At 42.2% G+C, this 21,208-nt stretch overlaps 2 protein-coding genes across 2 annotated transcripts; one reads left to right on the top strand and one right to left on the bottom strand.

The window, feature by feature from the left end:
* Nucleotides 1–327: 327 nt before the first annotated feature.
* LOC120025615 (transmembrane protein 150C-like) lies at nt 328–2,078 on the top strand. The gene is made up of 4 exons (XM_038970162.1): nt 328–347; nt 1,060–1,165; nt 1,385–1,562; nt 1,798–2,078. Exons 1-4 carry the CDS (start codon nt 328–330, stop codon nt 2,076–2,078), a joined length of 585 nt encoding a protein of 194 aa, XP_038826090.1.
* Nucleotides 2,079–2,953: 875 nt separating this feature from the next.
* On the bottom strand, nt 2,954–19,557 carry LOC120025960 (enolase-phosphatase E1). Its single transcript, XM_038970717.1, has 6 exons — nt 19,218–19,557; nt 15,970–16,071; nt 11,868–12,070; nt 7,118–7,250; nt 5,657–5,780; nt 2,954–3,840 (listed from the first exon to the last, which is right to left on the bottom strand). The coding sequence occupies exons 1-6, from the start codon at nt 19,299–19,301 to the stop codon at nt 3,701–3,703; spliced, it is 786 nt and encodes a 261-aa protein (XP_038826645.1). The 5' UTR covers nt 19,302–19,557; the 3' UTR covers nt 2,954–3,700.
* Nucleotides 19,558–21,208: the final 1,651 nt, after the last annotated feature.

The raw sequence follows: 21,208 nt of genomic DNA, 5'->3' as shown, positions 1-21,208 counted from the left end.
TAGACGTCTATGTTTGGTTCAGATTTGGTCCGGTTTCAACGTCCCTAGACGTCCAGTCCTGACGGCCTTGATTTGGCCCAAACATAGACGTTTATGATTGGTTCAGATTTGGTCCAATCATAGACATCTGTTTATCATAAGTTTGGACAGCACAGGACGGTACATTACAGTACAGTTATGAAAAGTAGAGTATAGTACAGTACAATAAAGACGGGTAAAGTATAGTTCAGTACGGTATAATGTACTGTATTTGACCCTTTTTATCTGTTTTTGCTATCTCACACACCATTTGGCTTTACAGCTGTGTGTGTGTGTGACATTAACAAAATGGTTCTCATTGGTTGCAGGTATTTCATAGCTATTGAAGATGAGAAGATAACACCTCTGAGTTCAGAATACAAGTAAGGACTATTAATAACTTAGCAATATGTTATTCCAGTTATTATGACCACGCACCAGTTTCTAAATATTACATGTATTTTTTTCACAGGCGATCTGGCCCTAAATCCCCTCCATTTATAAGGTACAGTACACACACCCTATACTAGTACCAACCTTACTGGTTACTAATCTTTACCTAGGTTTTGTGATTCCTGTCAATACAATTGTATCTTTCTCTCTCCCACCATCTTCCCCCTCTCTCTCAGCTTTGCAGGCAATGCTCCCCCGGCCAGTTGTGTATTTAGCCAGGTCATGAACCTGGCTGCCTTCGTAGGTAAGACTGATGCATGTTCTTCTGTTTATCTCCTGTATGAACATGGAAACATAGTCAACATTGACCACTGAACCAAAAATAAATGGCAGGACAGAGACACTAATAGAAACAACGGGATGCACATTATAAAATGGGGAAGTGCTGTCTATTGCTTGGCATGCATTTAGTCAGTAGTTCCAATGGCAGACCATGTAGTGCTCATTATAAACAGTTGTTGAGGATGTTAGTATTGAGTTAGAACAAAAGCCTGCACATCCTGTGGGTTCCCAGGACCAGGAATGAAATGGTTAGAGACCACCAGACCAGAGATAGATCCCTTATGGGTCTATCATTGGTGTCCTCAGATACCTGCAGCTGAAGCCCCAGGTCCACAAACCCTGGCTCAACATCAGCAGTCTGGTGGCCCTGTCCCTGGCCTGCTTCAGCATGACACTGGTGGGGAACTTCCAGGTAGGAGTCACTGACCCTGTCCTACACTTCCCCCTAACTCCTAGACTGTCACTGCCTACTAGCCCCTACCGCCCAGACCCAAGACATTTGGGAACCACTGATAAAATAGCCAAAAACCTCAACCTGGTTTGCAGTGATAATCAGATGTTTGCCAGAGGTTGTAGGGTCACAGTAAACATAAAACAGATAAGAGCCATGTCTGTTTTGTCTTTGGTCCAGTTGTCAAATGACGAGGAGCTCCACAACATTTGCACGTACATGACGTTTGGCTTGGGAACGTTGTTCTGCTGGGTTCAATCTGTCATCACCCTGAAAGTCAACCTTAGGAACGAGGGTCGGAGGGCAGGCATCCCTCGCTTTCTGCTGTCTGGGGCCCTCACCGCCTGCATGCTTTTTTGTATCCTTCCTCTGGCTTGCACCAGGGACTCACCCTCATCACTTAGCAGACGCTTTTACAAAGTTACTTGCGACACAGTTAGTATAATATTATGGGTATGTGGGCTGGATACAGCTGTAGAGGTGGAAACCTTGCTTTCACTTATTCAACAGTTCGATCAGTGTTCACCTCGAAGGAAGCTAGGAATTTTATGTTTTGTATAGTGTTTGTTTGATACTTAACTCCCCCGGTTCAGACATTGCCCTGATTGTGCAGCGCCTTCCCATCCATGCGGCGCGAGCGCAGTGGGCGCTGGTCATGTTCTTTCTGAGCTTCCTCGCAACCGTCGCCATCGAGTTCAGACACAGCCACTTTGAGATCGTCTGCACCGACAACCGCGACCCGCCTCTCAGCCTGTCAGAAACCTTCTCAGAGGTGTCCGAGTACCAGTCGGACCAGCTACAGAGCTTTGGAGTACTACAAAAAACAGTTAAGTTGCCTGTGGTGTGTCAGTTTGGGGGGGGGGTGTACAAATGAACATGAAGTCTTTAGGGGGTCAAGGGCTCCAGTGGGTCTCTGTGAGTTAGTCAACCACTACTGCATGTCTGAACGTAATAACCAGTGAATGACTGTCTACTACTACTGTACGTCGAGGTGATCTTTCAAAAGCAACAAACTCTTTCCATAAGCAACCTTTGTCATCTCCTCAGCAGGGGTGTTCACTAAAATATGCTAAACGATTCCATTGAAGATATGAACATGGTTGTTTATCATGTAGCTGTGAGTTGTAGGAGAACTCATGTCTCAGATGAATAGTGACACCATACCTCACTGACTTTCAGATGAATGTAGCAAAGTCCTCAAAATGTGGGAGTCATCACCCTCTCCCATTTTTGATTCTACCAAACTTCCTCTACCGACATGAGGTTTTCTGTTGTGTTCACTCTCTTTCCTGTCTACCTCTATTTTCAACCTGACTTAAGACAGACCGTTTGTGAGGAAGTCTCAGCCTCTGAAGATTAGTACAGTAGTAATACTTTAGGTCATCACCCAGGTACAATGATGCCATTCTGAACCATCACTGTTGCGCCCATTAAACAAGTCATGGGAATCTTTTTCAGTGTTCTCTCCATTGCATGTGATTTAGTACAACAATTGGCTTTGTCATTCGAGCATAACTGACACATGCATCTCAGTGTTGTACTGCTGTTGTTTGTTAGAACATTAAATGATTTTACACAATAAAATCTGTCTTTGCATTCTGATTAATGCACTGTACAGGATTGGGCTACTCAACATGTTTCAAAATGTGACTCACAATGGAAACAAACAGTACAGAAATGTAATACTCAAACTTCCAAGTTCAATCAGCATGATTTTGAAACACATTAGTTAAATACAAATAAAGTGAACAACTTAAATATGGTTTTTATTTAAAATGCTTAAAAAAGGCGAAAGAAACCCTGGGAGGTCCCTTAAAATGTGCAGTCTGCAGACTGGTACGACTCTTGGTGCCCACCCGTTGTGTAGCCTAGATACCCGACTGTTTCTGTGTTCAACAACGCTACACTGTTACCTGGCTAAGACAACGACATGTTGGCTAGAGCAGAAACAGACTGGCACCCAGGCTCCCCTTTTAGTGCGCTCCCAAAATCCTTGGATCAATGGCCGACCCTCCCATTCCCCTTGGACAAACAGTTCTTATGAGAGTGGCCCGGTTCAATTTCGGTTAGTAGCTTCTTCCCATAGCCCACTCCCCTTCAGTCTGTAAGGACCAGATAGGGGAAAGCAATAGCTCCACCTGGCTCTCCAATAGGCTTAAAAAGGAGCGTCAATCGCTTTGCTTTTACCATTCCAGTTCTTTGATAAGACCCAAGGGGCACCAGGTGCTAGGGGAAGAGGCTAGGGAACATGATTGAACGGGGCTAGTGAGGAAGTGTTCTCCCTCTCTCTAGCGGTGTTCCGATTCTCTCAAGTGTACGCTCATTACTCCCCCTCATGCATTTAAAAACAAAAAGGTGTTAGATATATGGCAAAACCTCCCATGCGTACACTTATCCAGTACCTTTACATCCACAAGGGGGGGGAGTCAATGAGTGCACACTGAGGAGGAAAAGGGCAGAATTCGAACGGCAGCATCTCTCCCCTCCCCTCCAGTGTTAAACGCCGCCCGTCACTTCCAGTTGGCTGAAAGTTGTAATGAGGTTATAGTGTGACCTCTCCTCCTCCGTCAGCTCCATGTTCCCCGGCCGCACCACCACCGCCACGTTCACACCCGCATCCTCCGCTGCCTTGGCCTCTGCAGGGAAGAACAAAAACACAAATATCCTCCTCTCGATCATGTTCCCTGAGTCACACTAGGATCCCAGTACAGCATGCTCACCCAAGTCCCAGTAACGGTGTAACAGAGGCACTAACCCTTGGTTGTAAGCTAAGCTAACAACCTACACAACAAAGGAAGGTAGAACATTAAGGTGATTGTGGGGCCAACCTGAGGCAGCCGTGTGGCTCTCCATGAGATGGCATCTGCTTCCCCTCAGGGTAGGGTGACCACATTTAAAAATACCCAAATCGATGAGTTTGAGGGACATTCGCACCCCTCCACTAATGTAGCCCATTGAATATCATTATACAAAACGCATCCTCCAACTGCAACGTCTGCCTATGAAATTAGTATTTGTAATACCCTCAAAACACCAAGTCAGGCTACCTAATATCTAAAATGGACAATTCTTCACGTTTTATTGTGAAATATCCAAACTGCATGCCAATCATTTGATCTCAAATCGGTTTCATGGGAATATTCATTTAGATCTTCTTGAATTACTGTTTCGTGAGAAAATGAGAAAAGATGGTATTACACTATATAAGCCTTCGTTTTCCCCCCCAATCAAAATCCCATTCTGCCTTGTGGCGCACGCTGTGGAGTTTTGACCACATTGGATTTATTTTAATTTTAAATGTACTATTCAGCTAACCATTCTAAAATCTCAAGAAATTAGTAACAGTAACGTTATACTATACTATGCTATTATATTTGGTTATATAGAATACTAATTCAACCGTGTGATCTTCCGAGACATTGATATATATGTCAGCTTTGATCCAACTTGACTAGATGAGCACCACTAAGAAGTGGCGGCGTGACACTGCTCCTGCAGCACTACACCCCTTCTCCCGCTAGCCTACTCTTTTGGTGATGAAAAAAAAAGAAAAAAAAAAAAGACACCACATGTGGCTTGTTTTATGAAAATCTGGGAATGTGTGGCCAAGGAAACATTTCTGGTTGGTCTCAGAATGTATAACAGTTAGGAAGGTAGACTTAAAAACAGGATTGAGTGAAGTAGTAGAAAATATGATGAATGAGCAACTAATGAGCATAGAGCCTCACTAGTTTGACGAAGTCACCTTATAGCCCATCTTTCAGTCTAATACGGCTGTGGACTTACTCTTCATCAGCTTTTTAAAAGTAATTAGGCCTAACTGTCCTCTCTGAGTTTAGCTGGAATTTAGCCCGAAAGGATTTGAGAAATGTCATTGGTTGACATTGGCCTGTGTCTCGTCTTGCACAGAATATCAGATCTCAACAACGATTGGAGAAGTGTTCAACACCCCTGTACCAAATCCTAATGATATAGGCCTACATCTTCCATAAGCCTAACTGCAAGAGACCGGTTCGAATGAAAAACAGGACAAATGTTTAAAAAAACACAAAAATAGACATTTGTTTGAATTTGTTGATAAATTCTGCACTAAAGCAGGGCTAGCTACATGGCTTCAGTTATCAAAATCTGGTAAACGTATCATTTTCCTTCATGTTACCCAGTAGGTTATTGAGAACATGCGTGTCCATAAAACAGTCCATAACATAGGAAAATAAATACAAGTTAAAATATGCCCATTTGATATTCTATAAGCAGCATATGTACTTGTCTAATGCAGGCTGGGTTGTTGTAGTTCAGGACAAGCCCTTTGACAAATTCCACTGTGGAATTCAGTCATAGCTAAGTTTGGCAAAGCTTCTGAGGCTGATCCTGCTAGGTAGACAGGCTCTGGTCCAAACAACATGTAAAGAGCATTCACCGTTGAACTCATTTGCCTGCTACAACACTTACCCCGTGTGATATCTGTCAGGAACATGATTTCCTCAGACAGGCAGCCCATTCTCTCTGCAATTCTCTCATAGCTCTTACTTTCTACTTTAGCGCCTATGTTGGTGTCGAAGTGGCCATCAAATAGCTGAAAGGATAGAGACAATCTGAAGTTAGCTGGGAGTAGGACTACAAAATTCCAGTAAATTTCCCCAAAATTCCAATGTTTTCCAGAAATCCTGGTTGGAGGATTCCCCGATTTCCTGCTTATTCCCTCCTGATTCAAGGAATCTTCCAACTGGGATTTCTGGAAAAACTGGATATTTTGGGAAAGTCAGGATTGTATTACAATTAGGGATGTGAAAAATTGACAATTTTCCTTAACGTTTAAACTGTTATTTTCTCTCTCGATTAATAAAAAAAAAAAATTGCATGTGAATTCACAAAGCAAAATATTGTGCTGCATATGACTGCTAGGGGGAAATGCAGTTCCATCTACCGCAGTCATGGCTACTCCGTTCCCTTATCACAGTGCTTTCAGGTCTGTTGTTGGGGGGCCTGCGCTGCTGCCAGCACCAGGTTGGGTCTCACAGTGCGTCCCTTTCAGATGGTTAAGCATTGCACCTGTACTACAATTACTGTAGACCTACCTCAATTCCACAGCGCAAAGTTTGAATTTCACCATCTTCTCATAGCATTGCAATAGAGGACGCTGCTGTCGCTTGGCTTTCTCTGCCATTTTTCCCAATGATGATGACGTAGTGGTGGAGAGTCGACTCCAAAATAATCAATTCCTTGACAGCTTGCACTTTCAATTCCTATTTCTGAGTGTCAAGACTCAGTATTTTTGGAACGGAGGAGACTGATTTGTTGCCGTACCCTACTTCTGAGAACACAAAACACCCGCATCTTTCATAGCAAGCTAGCAAGGGAAAGAGAGGAGAGGGGCACAGTATAGGCAGGTCAGCCACTAGGCAGACAGTCAGAACCGTGCACTTGGCCTAGCTATAGGTAATTAAAACCTGTATCTCAGAACTTTAGTAAAGCAGGGCCTATCAATGAACAGACTAGGATATTCTACACACAACAGACCAAAGACTGAACACACTCGCATCATTAGCAAAGAGAAGGAGGTGAGCCAGGGGAGGGGGCAGAAAGAACCGTGCACATGTGTCTTGGTAACCTGTATCTCACATATTCACTAAAGTTCCTCTTCCTCCCTGGTTTTATTTAAAATTACACAAATTTCCCCAGGCCTTTATAGCCTATCGTCTAGTTAGGCTATAACACGGAAAATAAAAATTGTGATAACTGCACTGTGATTCTAATTTTGTGAGACCGCGCCCCCCCCACACACATCGCTTTTTCGGTTGACTTTTTCTAAACGTTAACAATCCCAACTGCGTTTAAATATTCACACCCCTAATTACAATGAACCAGAGAGATGTGTGTTCTACACAGTTTATAAAGAGAAGAGTTCCTTACATCTAGGACGTCTCCCTCTACAGAGTATCCAAACAGTAGTTTCTGGGCTTCCACGCTGCCAGAGGAGTAGATATAGACCTTCAGGCCCTGCCGTCTCCACCTCCTGATGGACGGAACCACGTCCTGGTACACCCTGGTTCACACACACACACATATATTAGTAATACTGTGTGGATAAGTCAACAGGACTCCAGACAATGATGGTCTGAAGGTGACATTTGGAATAAATGCAGCAGTACAATAGGACTTGATCCTCTCACAGGCGGTTTAGAAACCATTAATACCACTACATAAGACTAAACAACCTGTAGATCTACATTTCTGCAGGGGGGGGGGGGGAATCATATCTTGCAATCTGTGCATACAGTTGTACACTTGCACTTCCCTTAAATAATTCCCCATTTCTTCTAAAATAAGTTGAACTGGAAAATAAACCAACGACATATGGCAACGTAGTATAGAGCGTATCCACACGTCATTTTACATAAAATTATGGGCTCGTTCAGTTCAAAAGTGTTGCACCGTTTCCATTACTCAAATGACAGGCTGGCAAGAATCTATCCAAATTTCAACCCCAAGTGTTTGTGATTCAGCGACTGTTTTGGTCATGCCAATCTCTGAGCGGCTTTTTGGGACCCTGAGACATTTTCACATACATGTAACAAAACAGTTGACCCCAATCTGCTCACTGCCATTTTTCATCTACCACCTTTAAAATGTGTAATGTTACCACCCATCAATAGTATTTGCCTCACTTCTCGCTCGCAGTCTTACTATCTTTATCATGCTGCTGCTCCCCCTATGCTCTTTACCTGACTCCCTTTTCAAAGAGGTCTAGAAATGTACACGTTTTGTGCTCTTGTAGTAAGCAATCACTCCCTTATTACACTACAAATGATCTAGAACTGGGCTAATAACTCACTAACTAGCAAAGGATTTGAACAAAATGTGCACACATGGCTACATGCAGCACTCGCTTTAATCTCAAAACAAGCTCATCTACTCATGCTGTAAACGGCACAGATCCATATATGGCAATGTTCTACTTGCACAGATCCATATATGGCAATGTTCTACTTGCACAGATCCATATATGGCAATGTTCTACTTGCACAGATCCATATATGGCAATGTTCTACTTGCACAGATCCATATATGGCAATGTTCTACTTGCACAGATCCATATATGGCAATGTTCTACTTGCACAGATCCATATATGGCAATGTTCTACTTGCACAGATCCATATATGGCAATGGTCTAATTGCATAGAGGCCTACTGCAGCTCTGATTGTTTACGCCGCACCGGTCTGTGTACACTAGAGTACGGGCGGAGTCGTGCGTGTCAACGCAATAGAATCCTACTCTGATGTGTTCTGCCTAGAACAAAATCGTTTGCATAGTTTTTCAGTATGTTGCATTGAACGTGGCTAATATTGTGTTGATTCTATCACAATTTCCACAGTAAAGGGAAACGTTGATAGGGTTAACAGGGAAAACTCTAGAACAGTGGTCACCAACCTTTGAGTCAAAATACAAGCCAAAATCTACCACTTTTTATTTAAACATGACTTTAAAAAAACATAACCCTATGCAACATGAACTAATTAAAAACAGAACTGTAGCAATGAGGTTTGTGCAGCAAGTTAAACATTATCACCGCATATTAGCTTTGCTTGAATTGCCCTGCCAATGCATTGTTGGTCAGGTCATTTTTAGGCTATATGATCACACCAGTAATAGATCGGTTGTTGTATTACTTGTGAAGCACAGCTGAGTGAGCATACATTTAAATCATTTGCTTTTTATTAAAAAAAATATTGGGCTGATGGGGCCTGCATCTGATGGTCAGTCAGTGGAGGGAGAGAGCATTAGACTGAGGGTCCACCTCTCAACATCTCTCCGCTGACACTGACCAAAAAGGGACACAGTCTTCCAGATGATGGCGAAACTCAAGTCGCACCGCATTATTTCTGCCTAATGCACAAATTCATGTTGTTACTCCTATGAACAGAGAATCCTATGAACAGAGAACAAAGAAAGACCCAAACCGCTAATAACAACGCAAGCCTATAGATACATTTTCCTACTCATATTTCTGCTGCAGTGCTTGTTGTAGGGCTGAGTGCAAATAGGAAGAGCGCACATTTTATGGCTTATAAAATTGTTGAATACAAAGTGTTGACAGTGCTGAATAAGAATTTAAACATGAACTCAGTCATAAAAACAGCAGCTCTTTGCTGTATTCGTTGACAGTCTCTCTCTAGTCATGGTTTTAAACATTTTGAAATCTCACAGTATCAACTATGCTGTAGCTTTCTTTTATGCCTGCTACGTCACTGCAGACACAGTAATCTGAGCCATCCGATTGGCCAGCGTTAGGCCTATAGTGCACTTGATTTGCTCTCTGGGCTCACCGGGAAGGCAGAGTTTGTACCTTCAGACACATGAAATGGTTCAACTTATTAGCCTCCGATTGGAGTCGGTGTGTTGGATGCTGGGGCGAGTATATGCACCCCTCCGGGTCCCTGGGACCGAGCTTGGGGGACGCTGTAGTAGGCCAAACATGGTAAGAGGCATTCTTAAAATGTCAGCATTGGTGTTGTAATTACCATTGTTATTACTTATTGCCATTGTTTTTTTGTGCCATTTTTGTATGATGCCTTGGTGGGGTGGGTGAGGAATATATTATTGTCAATGTCTTAATTTGAAAAATGTCAAAATAAAGTATATATTTTTTTTTAAATACAATAACTTTGGATCTCCACACCTTGTTACTGGAATTTTAACATTGCAAAACTAATTAAAATTGTTATTTAAAACAAGTGGCATGGACAAAATGATTGACACTCCGGCCAAGATAACTGCCGACAAATCCTTCTTGCAGACATCAATGAGATAGCTGCACCTTTAAAACTGGCAATTTGGCACTCGTCAGCAGCAAAGCAACCCCACAGCAAACATTGGTGAGGTTCGATAATGATTGTAGGGAGGGTGTTCTTTTCTTTGAATGCTTAATTTGGTCATTGGTAAACATAGGAAGACCCCACTGCTGAAGGAGACAAGAAAGCCTAATTGAACTTCTCAACAACCCAACTAAACAAGCCTAAATCCTAGGAAACTGTTCTGTGGATCATTGAAACAAAATTAGAGATCTTTGGCTATACAGATCAATGACGACCAAATGAAGTGTTCAATGAAAATAACATCCTCCCTACAATCAAACATGGGGGAGATTTGATAATGCTGTGGGGTTGCTTGCTGGGACTCCCTAAAAACACACCACTTCGATACAGCTACAACCGGAAGCGGCTTTTCATAGCAGGTTAGGAGAGCATTTTCGCTAACCTCATCCTAATTCTCCTAACCTGCTGCGTAAGTCACTTCCGGTCGTAGCTGTATCAAAGTGGCGTGTTTTTAGCGAATCTCTTGCTTGGCTGCCTCTGCTCCTGGGGGCCTTGAACGTGCGCAATGCATCATGAAATGAGCAGATTATCAGGTGTTCGGCGTCTAATGTTCAACCCAGTGTGAAAAAACTGGGTCTCCGTTGAAGGTTCTGGTTCTTACAGCATGACAACTCCAAACACACATCAAAAAGCACTAAGTAATGATTCAAGAAAACGCTGAACTGTTCTGGAGTGGCCAGCGAAGAGATCTAAATCCCATCCAAAACCTATGGCGAGATCTGAAAACAGCAGTTGGTCGAGGGAACCCCTCAAACATGATAGAATTATAGCAGTTTGCTGCTGAAGAGTGGCCCAAATTGCCAGTAGAAAGGTACAGCAAGCTCATTGATGGCTATAAGAACCAAAGGCTGTGAATGTCTGTAACTAACAAGTTTGCCAAAAGGCACCTAATGACTCTCACACCATGAGAAACAAGATTCTCATGATGAAACCAAGATTGAACTCTTTGGGCTCAATGCCAAGCGTCACATCTGGAGGAAACTTGGCACCATCCCTACAGCGATGCGTGGTGGCAGCATCATGTTGTGGGGATGTTTTTCAGCGGCAGGGACTGGGAGACTAGTCAGGATCGAGGCAAAGACGAACGGAACAAAATACAGAGAGGTCCTTGATGAAAACCTGAACAGAGTGCTCAGGACCACAGACTGGGGTGAAGGTTCACCTTACAATAGGACAACCCGAAGCACACAGCCATGACAACGCAGAAGTGTACTTGAGTGGCCCAGCCAGAGCCCGGACTTGAACCCGATCAAACATCTCTGGAGAGAACTGAAAATAGCTGTGCAAGCAACGCTCCCCATCCAACCTGACAAAGCTTGAGATAATCTGCAGAGAAACTCACCAAATACAGGTGTGCCAAGCTTGCAGCGTCATACCCAAGAAGACTCGAGGCTGTAATCGCTGCCAAAGGTGCTTCAACAAAGTAGTGAGTAAAGAGTGAATACTTACGTAAATGTGATATTTCCGTATTTTGTTTGTTGATAAATTAGCAAAAACTTCTAAAAACCTGTTTTTGCTTTGTCATTATGGGGTATTGTGTGTAGATTGATGAGGGGGAAAAAACGACTTCATCAATTTTAGAATAAGGTTGTAACGTTACAAAATGTGGAAAAAGTCAAGGGGTCTGAATACTTTCCGAAGGCACTGTATTTGGCAGGAACTGTATCTCTGTCTTATGTTAACCATGAAATTATGTCTATGGGATATTTGCACTAAAATCGATTTAGGATTCATCCCTCATACAGTACCCTCAGTGCAATAGAAGGAAAACTTCTGGCTACTTACTCGCCTTTGATTCTCCCAGCAGCGTAGGCCGCCCTCCACATGTGTCCCTGCAGCTGTTTCAGGGCCGTGGTCTTCCTGTCCGAAGCCATCTGCCACAGCACGTTGTCCACCACCTCCCTGATGGCTTTCTCCTCGTCCGTGTGCCCAGACTGGTCCAGGGCGTGCTGCGCACATGCTCTGTTCAGACGCAGGTCCTCCTCAACCTAACATGATGAAAGGGTCAGCACAGGGTCAAGGGTTAATCAGGGTCATGTTCATTAGGGAGCAGGGTTGGAATTAACCAGACAACTCTTGGGGTTATCCAACGTTGAAGACAGACAGCTCTTGGCCGACAGGAAACTGTTAATTCCAGTAAATGAGATATTATGGTAGCCGCCACGCTATTATGAGAACTTATCACTGTTCTGCATTCTGCAAATCAATAAGCTCATTGGAGGAGGAGAACTCATTAGCTCCATTCACAGACCTGTCTGCATCCCTTATTGAAGAACCCAATGTTACAGAATTTACTGTAGTCAAGTGTTTCTCGGATGTAGATAGCTTTCCATTAATTATGTCAGTGTTCCTCAACCCCCCCTTGTTCTGGTCCGTCAAATGACCGATCTAGTCAGATTTCAAGTGGTAGTTTTGATCTAAAGCAGTCAAGTGGTCCTCAAAGGAGTTCAACCACCCTAGTTTGCCAGTCCCTCCCTGGTGTAATAAAAACAAACAAAGAGCTTCCTGCAGTAGGTCTGCTATACTTAACCAGCCAGTGAACGTGAGTGCAGCTCTGAACGCTCGTCTCATCGCTTGCACTCATGTCATCCCATCTGACAGGATGCAGGGCACTTAAGGCCGGCAGCTAATCAAATACACCCATTAATCCATGACCTACATAGCTAAACTCAGGAAAAAAAGAAACATCCCTTTTTCAGGACCCTGTCTTTCAAAGATAATTTGGAAAAATCCAAATAACGTCATAGATCATTGTAAGGGGTTTAAACACTGTTTCCCATGCTTGTTCAATTAACCATAAACAACTAATGAACATGCACCTGTGGAACGGTCGTTAAGACACTAACAGAGGCAATTAAGGTCATAGTTATGAAAACTTAGGACACTAAAAAGAGGTTTTTCTACTAGAGGTCGACCGATTATGATTTTTCAACGCCGATACTGATTATTGGAGGACCAAAAAAAAGCGATACCGATTATTGGAGGACCAAAAAAGCCCGATACCGATTAAATCGGCCAATTTTTAAATTGTCATTATTACAAATAAAAATTACAAAAATACTGAATGAACACTTATTTGAACTTAATATAATACATCAATAAAATCAATTTAGCCTCAAATAAATAATGAAACATGTTCAATTTGGTTTAAATAATGCAAAAACAAAGTGTTGGAGAAGAAAGTAAAAGTGCAATATGTGCCATGTAAAAAAAGCTAACGTTTAAGTTCCTTGCTCAGAACATGAGAACATATGAAAGCTGGTGGTTCCTTTTAACGTGAGTCTTCAATATTCCCAGGTAAGAAGTTTTAGGTTGTAGTTCTTATAGGAATTATAGGACTATTTCTCTCTATAAGATTTTGTATTTCATATACCTTTGACTATTGGATGTTCTTATAGGCACTTTAGTATTGCCAGTGTAACAGTATAGCTTTCCGTCCCTCTCCTCGCTCCTACCTGGGCTTGAACCAGGAACACATCGACAACAGCCACCCTCGAAGCAGCGTTACCCATGCAGAGCAAGGGGAACAACTACTCCAAGTCTCAGAGCGAGTGATGTTTGAAACGCTATTAGCGCGCACCCCGCTAACTAGCTAGCAATTTCACATCGGGTTACACCAGCCTAATCTCGGGAGTTGATAGGCTTGAAGTCATAAACAGCGCAATAGCTGCTGGCAAACGCACGAAAGTGCTGTTTGAATGAATGCTTACGAGCCTGCTGCTGCATACCATCGCTCAGTCAGACTGCTCTAACAAATCATAGACTTAATTATAATAAACACACAGAAATACGAGTTTTTGGTCATTAAAATGGTCGAATCCGGAAACTATAATTTAGAAAACAAGACGTTTATTCTTTCAGTGAAATAAGGAAACGTTACGTATTTTATCTAACAGATGGCATCCCTAAGTCTAAATATTGCTGTTACATTGTACAACCTTCAATGTAATAATTATCATAATTATGTACAATTCTGGCAAATTAATTACGGCCTATGTTAGGAATAAATGGTCTTCACACAGTTCGCAATGAGCCAGGCGGCCCAAACTGCTGCATATACCCTGACTGCTTGCACGGAACGCAAGAGAAGTGACACAATTTCCCTAATTATAAGAAATTCATGTTAGCAGGCAATATTAACTAAATATGCAGGTTTAAAAATATATACTTGTGTATTGATTTTAAAGAGACGCATTGATGTTTATGGTTAGGTACATTGGTGGAACGACAGTGCTTTCTTCACAAATGCGCTTGTTAAATCGTCGAAGTAGGCGCATCGATTATATGCAATTCCTTATATGCAATTCCATTCCTAGGCCGTCATTAAAAATAAGAATGTGTTCTTAACTGACTTGCCTAGTTAAATAAAGGTTATAAAAAAATATATACTTAAAAAAAGAAAAATAATAATGTGTCCAAAAATACCGATTACCGATTGTTATGAAAACTTTAAAAATCGTCCCTAATTAAAAATCGGCCATTCCGATTAAATCGGTCGACCTATACTTTCTACTGACTCTGAAAAACACCAAAAGAAAGATGCCCAGGGTCCCTGCTCACCTGCGTGAACGTGCCTTAGGCATGCTGCAAGGAGGCATGAGGACTGCAGATGTGGCCAGACCACGTGTAACACCACCCGCACAGGACCGGTACATCCGAACATCACACCTGCGGGACAGGTACAGGATGGCAACAACAACTGCCCGAGTTACACCAGGAACGCACAATCCCTCCATCAGTGCTTAGACTGTCCGCAATAGGCCGAGAGAGGTTAGACTGAGGGCTTGTAGGCCTGTTGTAAGGCAGGTCCTCACCAGACATCACCGGCAACAACGTCGCCTATGGGCACAAACCCATCGTCGCTGGACTAGACAGGACAGGCAAAAAGTGCTCTTCACTGACGAGTCACGTTTTTTTTTTCACCAGGGGTGATGGTCGGATTCACCTTTATCGTAGAGGAATGAGCGTTACACAGAGGCCTGTACTCCGGAGCGGGATCAATTTGGAGGTGGAGGGTCCGTCATGGTCTGGGGCGGTGTGTCACAGCATGATCGGACTGAGCTGGTTGTCATTGCAGGCAATTTCAATGCTGTGCGTTACAGGGAAGACACCCTCTTCCCTCATGTGGTACCCTTCCTGCAGGCTCATCCTGACATGACCCTCCAGCATGACTATGCCACCAGCCATACTGCTTGTTCTGTGTGTGACTTCCTGGAAGACAGGAATGTCAGTGTTCTGTCATGTCCCGCAAAGAGACCGGATCTCAATCCCATTGAGCACGTCTGGGACCTGTTGGATCGGAGGGTGAAGGCTTGGGCCATTCCCCCCAGAAATGTCCGGGAACTTGCAGGTGCCTTGTTGGAAGACTGGGGTAACATCTCACAGCAAGAACTGGCAAATCTGGTGCAGTCCATGAGGAGGAGATGCACTGCAGTACTTAATGCAGCTGGTGGCCACACCAGATACCGACTGTTACTTTTGATTTTGACCCCCCCTTTGTTCAGTGACACATTATTCAATTTCTGTTAGTCACATGTCTGTGGAACTTGTTCAGTTTGTCTCAGTTGTTGAATCTTATGTTCATACAAATATTTACACATGTTAAGTTTGCTGAAAATAACCGCAGTTGACAGTGAGAGGATGTTTATTTTTTTTTCTGAGTTTATATATTTGGGCTAAACCCAAACCCACTGTAGACACCGAACTCTGAATTGCTGATTCATTTAATGTACTAATCTGATGCATACCACATAAGCAATCATTAACAGGCTCAACAAAGAACAAGGTACATGCTTTCACCCAGAATGTATGCATGAGTGTCTGTCTGATTGTGTGCAGTCACTGCTGACTGATCATCATTGTCCACGGTTTTCAGAAAACCAGTTACCTGTTTCTTCAGGAGATGCACATCTTGTTTGCATTCATCTTCTTCCCAATGCGCAGACAGATGCTCTTCAAGATGATCTTTGATGTATGGGAATAAAATGTCCTACAGGAGAAAATAGCACCATTAGCATATAGCTATCTAGCTGTCATTCATTACCCAGTGTGCACCATTTGACTCCCCTTGTTCATGGATGTTGAAAAGACATTGAAATTTGGTCTGTCCACCCTGTCCTTGATTTCAAGGTCTACAGGTGTTTTTGGACGTCTATAATTGTTTCAGCTTCGGCCCGGACCGGCTTAGATTTGGCCACGTCTATGATTGGTTCAGATTTGTCCCGGTCCAAATCATAGACGTCCATCTTTCACAAGTTGAGAGCACAGTACAGTTGAGTATAGTTCAGTACAATACAGTAGAGCAGCTTAGCGTAAACTACAGTATAATGTACTATATTGTACTGTAAGGAATTAATCTACTGTGCTCTACTGTACTTAGCTCAAATTTAGACACCTTTAATTATTTAATTTATTAATAAACTGGGTCTGAAGGGCAATCCATAGCGACAGCTTGCGAGATATCACCAAACCCGTTGCTGTACCCGTTGTAGCATCACGTGCCCAGTGTTGGGGATGCTACCCCCACCCCCTCCAATCTAATTGAAAGATTCCTAAACTGTGCACTCGCATGGCACGCTTTCACATCTAGACAGGTAAACAGACTGCCTACAATCATACCAAATCCTGCCTGTGGTTCACGAGCACTAGCCAGAGGCTGCGACATACATTGTTATTTTATTGACTGTATCAAATCGATGTAAAGCAAGCAAGCTACGCTAACGGTGTTAATTTTGGCAGCTATTTTAGATTTAAATCTTAAAACACCTTTTAGTCTTCTACACCGTTTGATAATTTCATCCTTCGTTAGTTTTAGTTCAGTCGACTAAACCTCTGGACAATTAGTCTATTTTTAGTCACAGCCATTTTAGGTCAATATAGTCAGTGAATATTTTTCTATTAAATAATGAATATTTAGGCAACCTCTAACTTCCATCATGTGCACATTCAGATAGGCCTAGACGGACAAGGCTATTATCCCCTTGTATACCTTCGCTGGCAACATTGATATTGTGGCAGATTGTAACCAATGCCATCCATAATTAACCATGTAGGGTATAAAGCCTACAGGTTACACAATTTACAACTGATTTTCTCCCCATCATAACTATCAAGAGGTTAAATAACAGTGGTTTCCTTGAAAATGGGAGAATTTTTGCTTTCCAAAAATGGCAGAAGTATTACTGTACTACTAATAAATCAACAAATATTCATTTTTCCCCATTGGAAAAAAGCAACCGCAACTCGCTTTTGTCGACCGCGGCACGAGAGCGGCCACACAGATGAATGCAAAAATATCCTACATTAAAGTAAGAGGGAGAGAGTGTAAACATTGTTTCTAGTTGAGGTTAGTTACAAGTCAAGTGTCTTGGCTTCAGATCAGTTCAAAAGATTGACGAGTAACTGAAGTGACCACCTGGGAGCTGTTTGGGAGACCACGCAACTGAAACATTTTAATTCTGCCAATGAGAGGATTGCATGAAATATTCTGCATGCATGAAGGTTTAGGAATAGACAAAACAGATGAAAAGGAGCTTGATGTCAAATTGATTGTCCATTACTGTCACATGGAATTTGTCTCGTCACATTTGTCAAATAAAATGAAAAGTTATTAGTAATAGTTTGTCAAGAAAAATAGGTTGATGAGTAGTTGATGAAATTAACACTACACCAGCCAACTACCTAGCTAGCAAGAATAATTGTGGCCATTTTTCCGCGCTTCCTGTCCTTTTCTACAACAAATCAATTTAGATTTAACAGCCTACTTGTTGTTCGCTAGTTGTAGTCTACTCCTCATTAAAGTAACATATTTCCGTAATTTTAATTCCATTTTGCGTTCCACTTCATCTGCTAGACTACAACTCCAGTCCTCGGGGCCTGATTGGTGACATACTTTTGCACCAGCCCCAACTAACACACCTGATTCTAATGATAAACTAATGATCTTCAGGTTTAGAATGCAATTAGTTTAGTCAGCTGCATTTGCTAGGGATGGGGAAAAAGTGTGACACCACTCCGGCTCGCTCCCCGAGGACTGGTGATGCCAAATCCCTGCTCCAACTGTACTGTCGCTTTAACAAGTGGCATTTTATTTTATGTGTTGCACATCATAACTACATTCAAAAGTGTGTCAAATATGCCATCGTACATTACATAGTAATATCATATGAATAATTGTATTTAATTCAGACAAAGCCCTTTAAATTGTGAAAAAGAAAAATAGGCCTATATTCTTTTGTTAAAAGAAATGTATACTTTCGCAAGTAATCAAATACTGACATCCATTCGGATATTCGATTAACCATACCCATCTGTAATGCAAACGACATCTACCAATTACGGATACCGTCCAACACGGCACACGTGCTGCTAAAACAGGTAGTCATTGGCCGAGTACTAATCTTGCACACTTCTATGCAATGCACAAAGACCAAACATTACTGTTTAAATAACTGTATTTGCGGTTGTAACTATGTGACGGCAAGCTTCGTAGGGTTATACTGTACTGTACAAACTTGAGACATAGAATTCCGCTCCAGCCCAACCAAATTTGCTATTGTTTTGGGGCAGAGCTCATTAGAATAACACCCAGCATGCTTTGCAAGTGTTCCTTCTCACATATACATTTTGGGCTTTTAGCAGACACTTATCCAGAGCAACTTAGTCAGTGCATTCAACTAAGGTAGATAAACAACCACATATCACAGTTAGAGAAATAAACTTTTCTGTAACCATTACTGAGAATGAAAGTTCAGACAAACATGATCACTGACAGTTTCAAAGCTTTTGAGAAAGCTGTGATGGGGAGAAATAATAAATATTCCATACTGAAATCTTCAGCTTGCTCCATTTTCCTAGGAATAAAAAAAATAATGTGATAATGCTTTCTTAATTGACATGTAGATAAGTGAATGTGTACGGTTGAAATTTGGCCATAGAAACATTGTCTGTAAAATATTGATTTTCAATTTCCATTCAGAACGGAAATTTAACCAAATTCCAACGTCTGGATAAGACGTATTTTCAACGTCAATTTGCTCATTGGGTAGCAATCGGTCTAGCAAAGAACTCCCTTGTACTTGCAAGCTACAGTACACACCTCAAATGCCATATATTAGTCTCAGCTTTTTGTCCTACCTTTACAAACGTTATTGGTGTCGTGGTTCCTTCAATATCCAGCAAAAGTGCGGTAGTATTAGCAGGGATTGAAACCGTAGCCATGTTTCTGTCTAAATCCGCCTAGTATAGCGATTGTTAGCTTAGCTATCTACTCGGCTATTCAGGTTGGAAAAATACGCTAGCAAACCTAAGAGAGAGGACAACCAATTCCTTTCCAAGTCGTGTTAGATTCCTTTTCAATTAGCTAATGTTGGGTAGTGGAGGCTCGTCACGTCAGCAGACATGTAACAGCCAGACAGACCCATTTGAACGTTCTCAACACATGGAGCGTGCATAATAATAGCCGAGTGCCCAGGAAGTGTTCTGCTTCTTTGGTATCTTCTTCTTTGATGAGGCTTAACGGCGGTTGGCATCCAGTAAATGTTGCATTACCGCCACCTACTAGACTGGAGTACAACTCCCTTATACTTTGCTTGAATATAAATTAACAAATACCCTACCATTTAACATTACACACACACACAAAAAAAATACCACCCTACTCCATGATTCAAATCTATTTATTCCTACCTCAGGCCAACAACCTGAAAGGGTGGGACACCACCACTTAACACACCTTGTAACTCCTCTGATGACAAGTCTCGCACACTCAAATACCTCTCTGCAGCTGCCACCACAACCTCAATTTTCGGCCACCTATGTTCCATTCCTGCAGTACAGTTGATAACCATTGCTAGAAATGCAAAAAAATCCAATCTTACTGAAACATCTACAGTTGAAGTCGGAAGTTTACATACACTTACGTTTGAGTCTTAAAACTTGTTTTTCAACCACTCCACAAATGTCTTGTTAACAAACTATAGTTTTGGCAAGTCGGTTAGGACATCTACTTTGTGCATGATACAAGTAATTTTTACAACAATTGTTAACAGACAGATTATTTCACTTATAATTCACTGTATCACAATTCCAGTGGGTCAGAAGTTTACATACACTAAGTTGACTGAGCCTTGAAACAGCTTGGAAAATTCCAGAAAATTATGTCATAGCTTTAGAAGCCTCTGATAGGTTAATTGACATCATTTGAGTCAATTGGCGGTGTACCTGTGGATGGATTTCAAGGCCTACCTTCAAACTGAGCGGTATGACGCAGCCGTCATACCGCTCAGGAAGGAGACGCATTCTGTCTCCTAGAGATGAACGTACTTTGCTGCGAAAAGCGCAAATCAATCCCAGAACAACAGCAAAGGACCTTGAGAAGATGCTGGAGGAAACAGTTACAAAAGTATCTATTTCACAGTAAAACAAGTCCTATATCGACATAAGCTGAAAGGCCGCTCAGCAAGGAAGAAGCCACTTCCAAAACCGCCATAAAAAAGACAGACTACGGTTTGCAACTGCACATGGGGACAAAGATCCAACTTTTTGGAGAAATGTCCTCTGGTCTGATGAAACAAAAGTAGAACTGTTTGGCCATAATGACCATCTTTATATTTGGAGGAAAAAGGGGGACGCTTGAAAGCCGAAGAACACCATCCCAACCGTGAAGCACGGGGGTGGCAGCATCATGTTGTGGGGGTGCTTTGCTCCAGTAGGGACTGGTGCACTTCACAAAATAGATGGCATCATGAGGAAGGGACAATTATATGGATATATTGAAGCAACATCTCAAGACATCAGTCAGGAAGTTAAAGTTTGGTCGCAAATGGGTCTTCCAAATGGACAATGACCCCAAGCATACTTCCAAAGTTATGGCTTAAGGACAACAAAGCCAAGGTATTGGAGTGGCCATCACAAAGCCCTGACCTCAATCCTATAGAACATTTGTGGGCAGAACTGAAAAAGCGTGTGCGAGCAAGGAGGCCTACAATCCTGACTCAGTTACACCAGCTCTGTCAGGAGGAATGGGCAAAAAGTCACCCAACTTATTGTGGGAAGCTTGTGGAAGGCTACCTGAAAGGTTTGACCCAAGTTAAACAATTTAAAGGCAATGCTACCAAATACTTATT

Source organism: Salvelinus namaycush, chromosome 31 (assembly GCF_016432855.1).
Source record: "Salvelinus namaycush isolate Seneca chromosome 31, SaNama_1.0, whole genome shotgun sequence".
NCBI lineage: Eukaryota > Metazoa > Chordata > Actinopteri > Salmoniformes > Salmonidae > Salvelinus > Salvelinus namaycush.
The sequence above is the reverse complement of the archived record's forward strand: the minus strand, read 5'-3'. Positions and strand labels throughout refer to the sequence as shown.

What these genes read in the sequence shown, in the direction of transcription:
- LOC120025615 (XM_038970162.1), top strand. Translation starts at nt 328, where the DNA reads ATGGTTCTCATTGGTTGCAG. An exon ending in CACTGGTGGGGAACTTCCAG is followed by an intron (nt 1,166 to 1,384) that starts GTAGGAGTCACT and finishes TCTTTGGTCCAG; the next exon opens with TTGTCAAATGACGAGGAGCT. An exon ending in CACCGCCTGCATGCTTTTTT is followed by an intron (nt 1,563 to 1,797) that starts GTATCCTTCCTC and finishes CCCCCGGTTCAG; the next exon opens with ACATTGCCCTGATTGTGCAG.
- LOC120025960 (XM_038970717.1), bottom strand. Translation starts at nt 19,301, where the DNA reads ATGGCTACGGTTTCAATCCCTGCTAATACTACCGCACTTTTGCTGGAT. An exon ending in TAGAGGGAGACGTCCTAGAT is followed by an intron (nt 5,781 to 7,117) that starts GTAAGGAACTCT and finishes CTATCCTTTCAG; the next exon opens with CTATTTGATGGCCACTTCGA. An exon ending in CCTGACAGATATCACACGGG is followed by an intron (nt 3,841 to 5,656) that starts GTAAGTGTTGTA and finishes TCTTCCCTGCAG; the next exon opens with AGGCCAAGGCAGCGGAGGAT.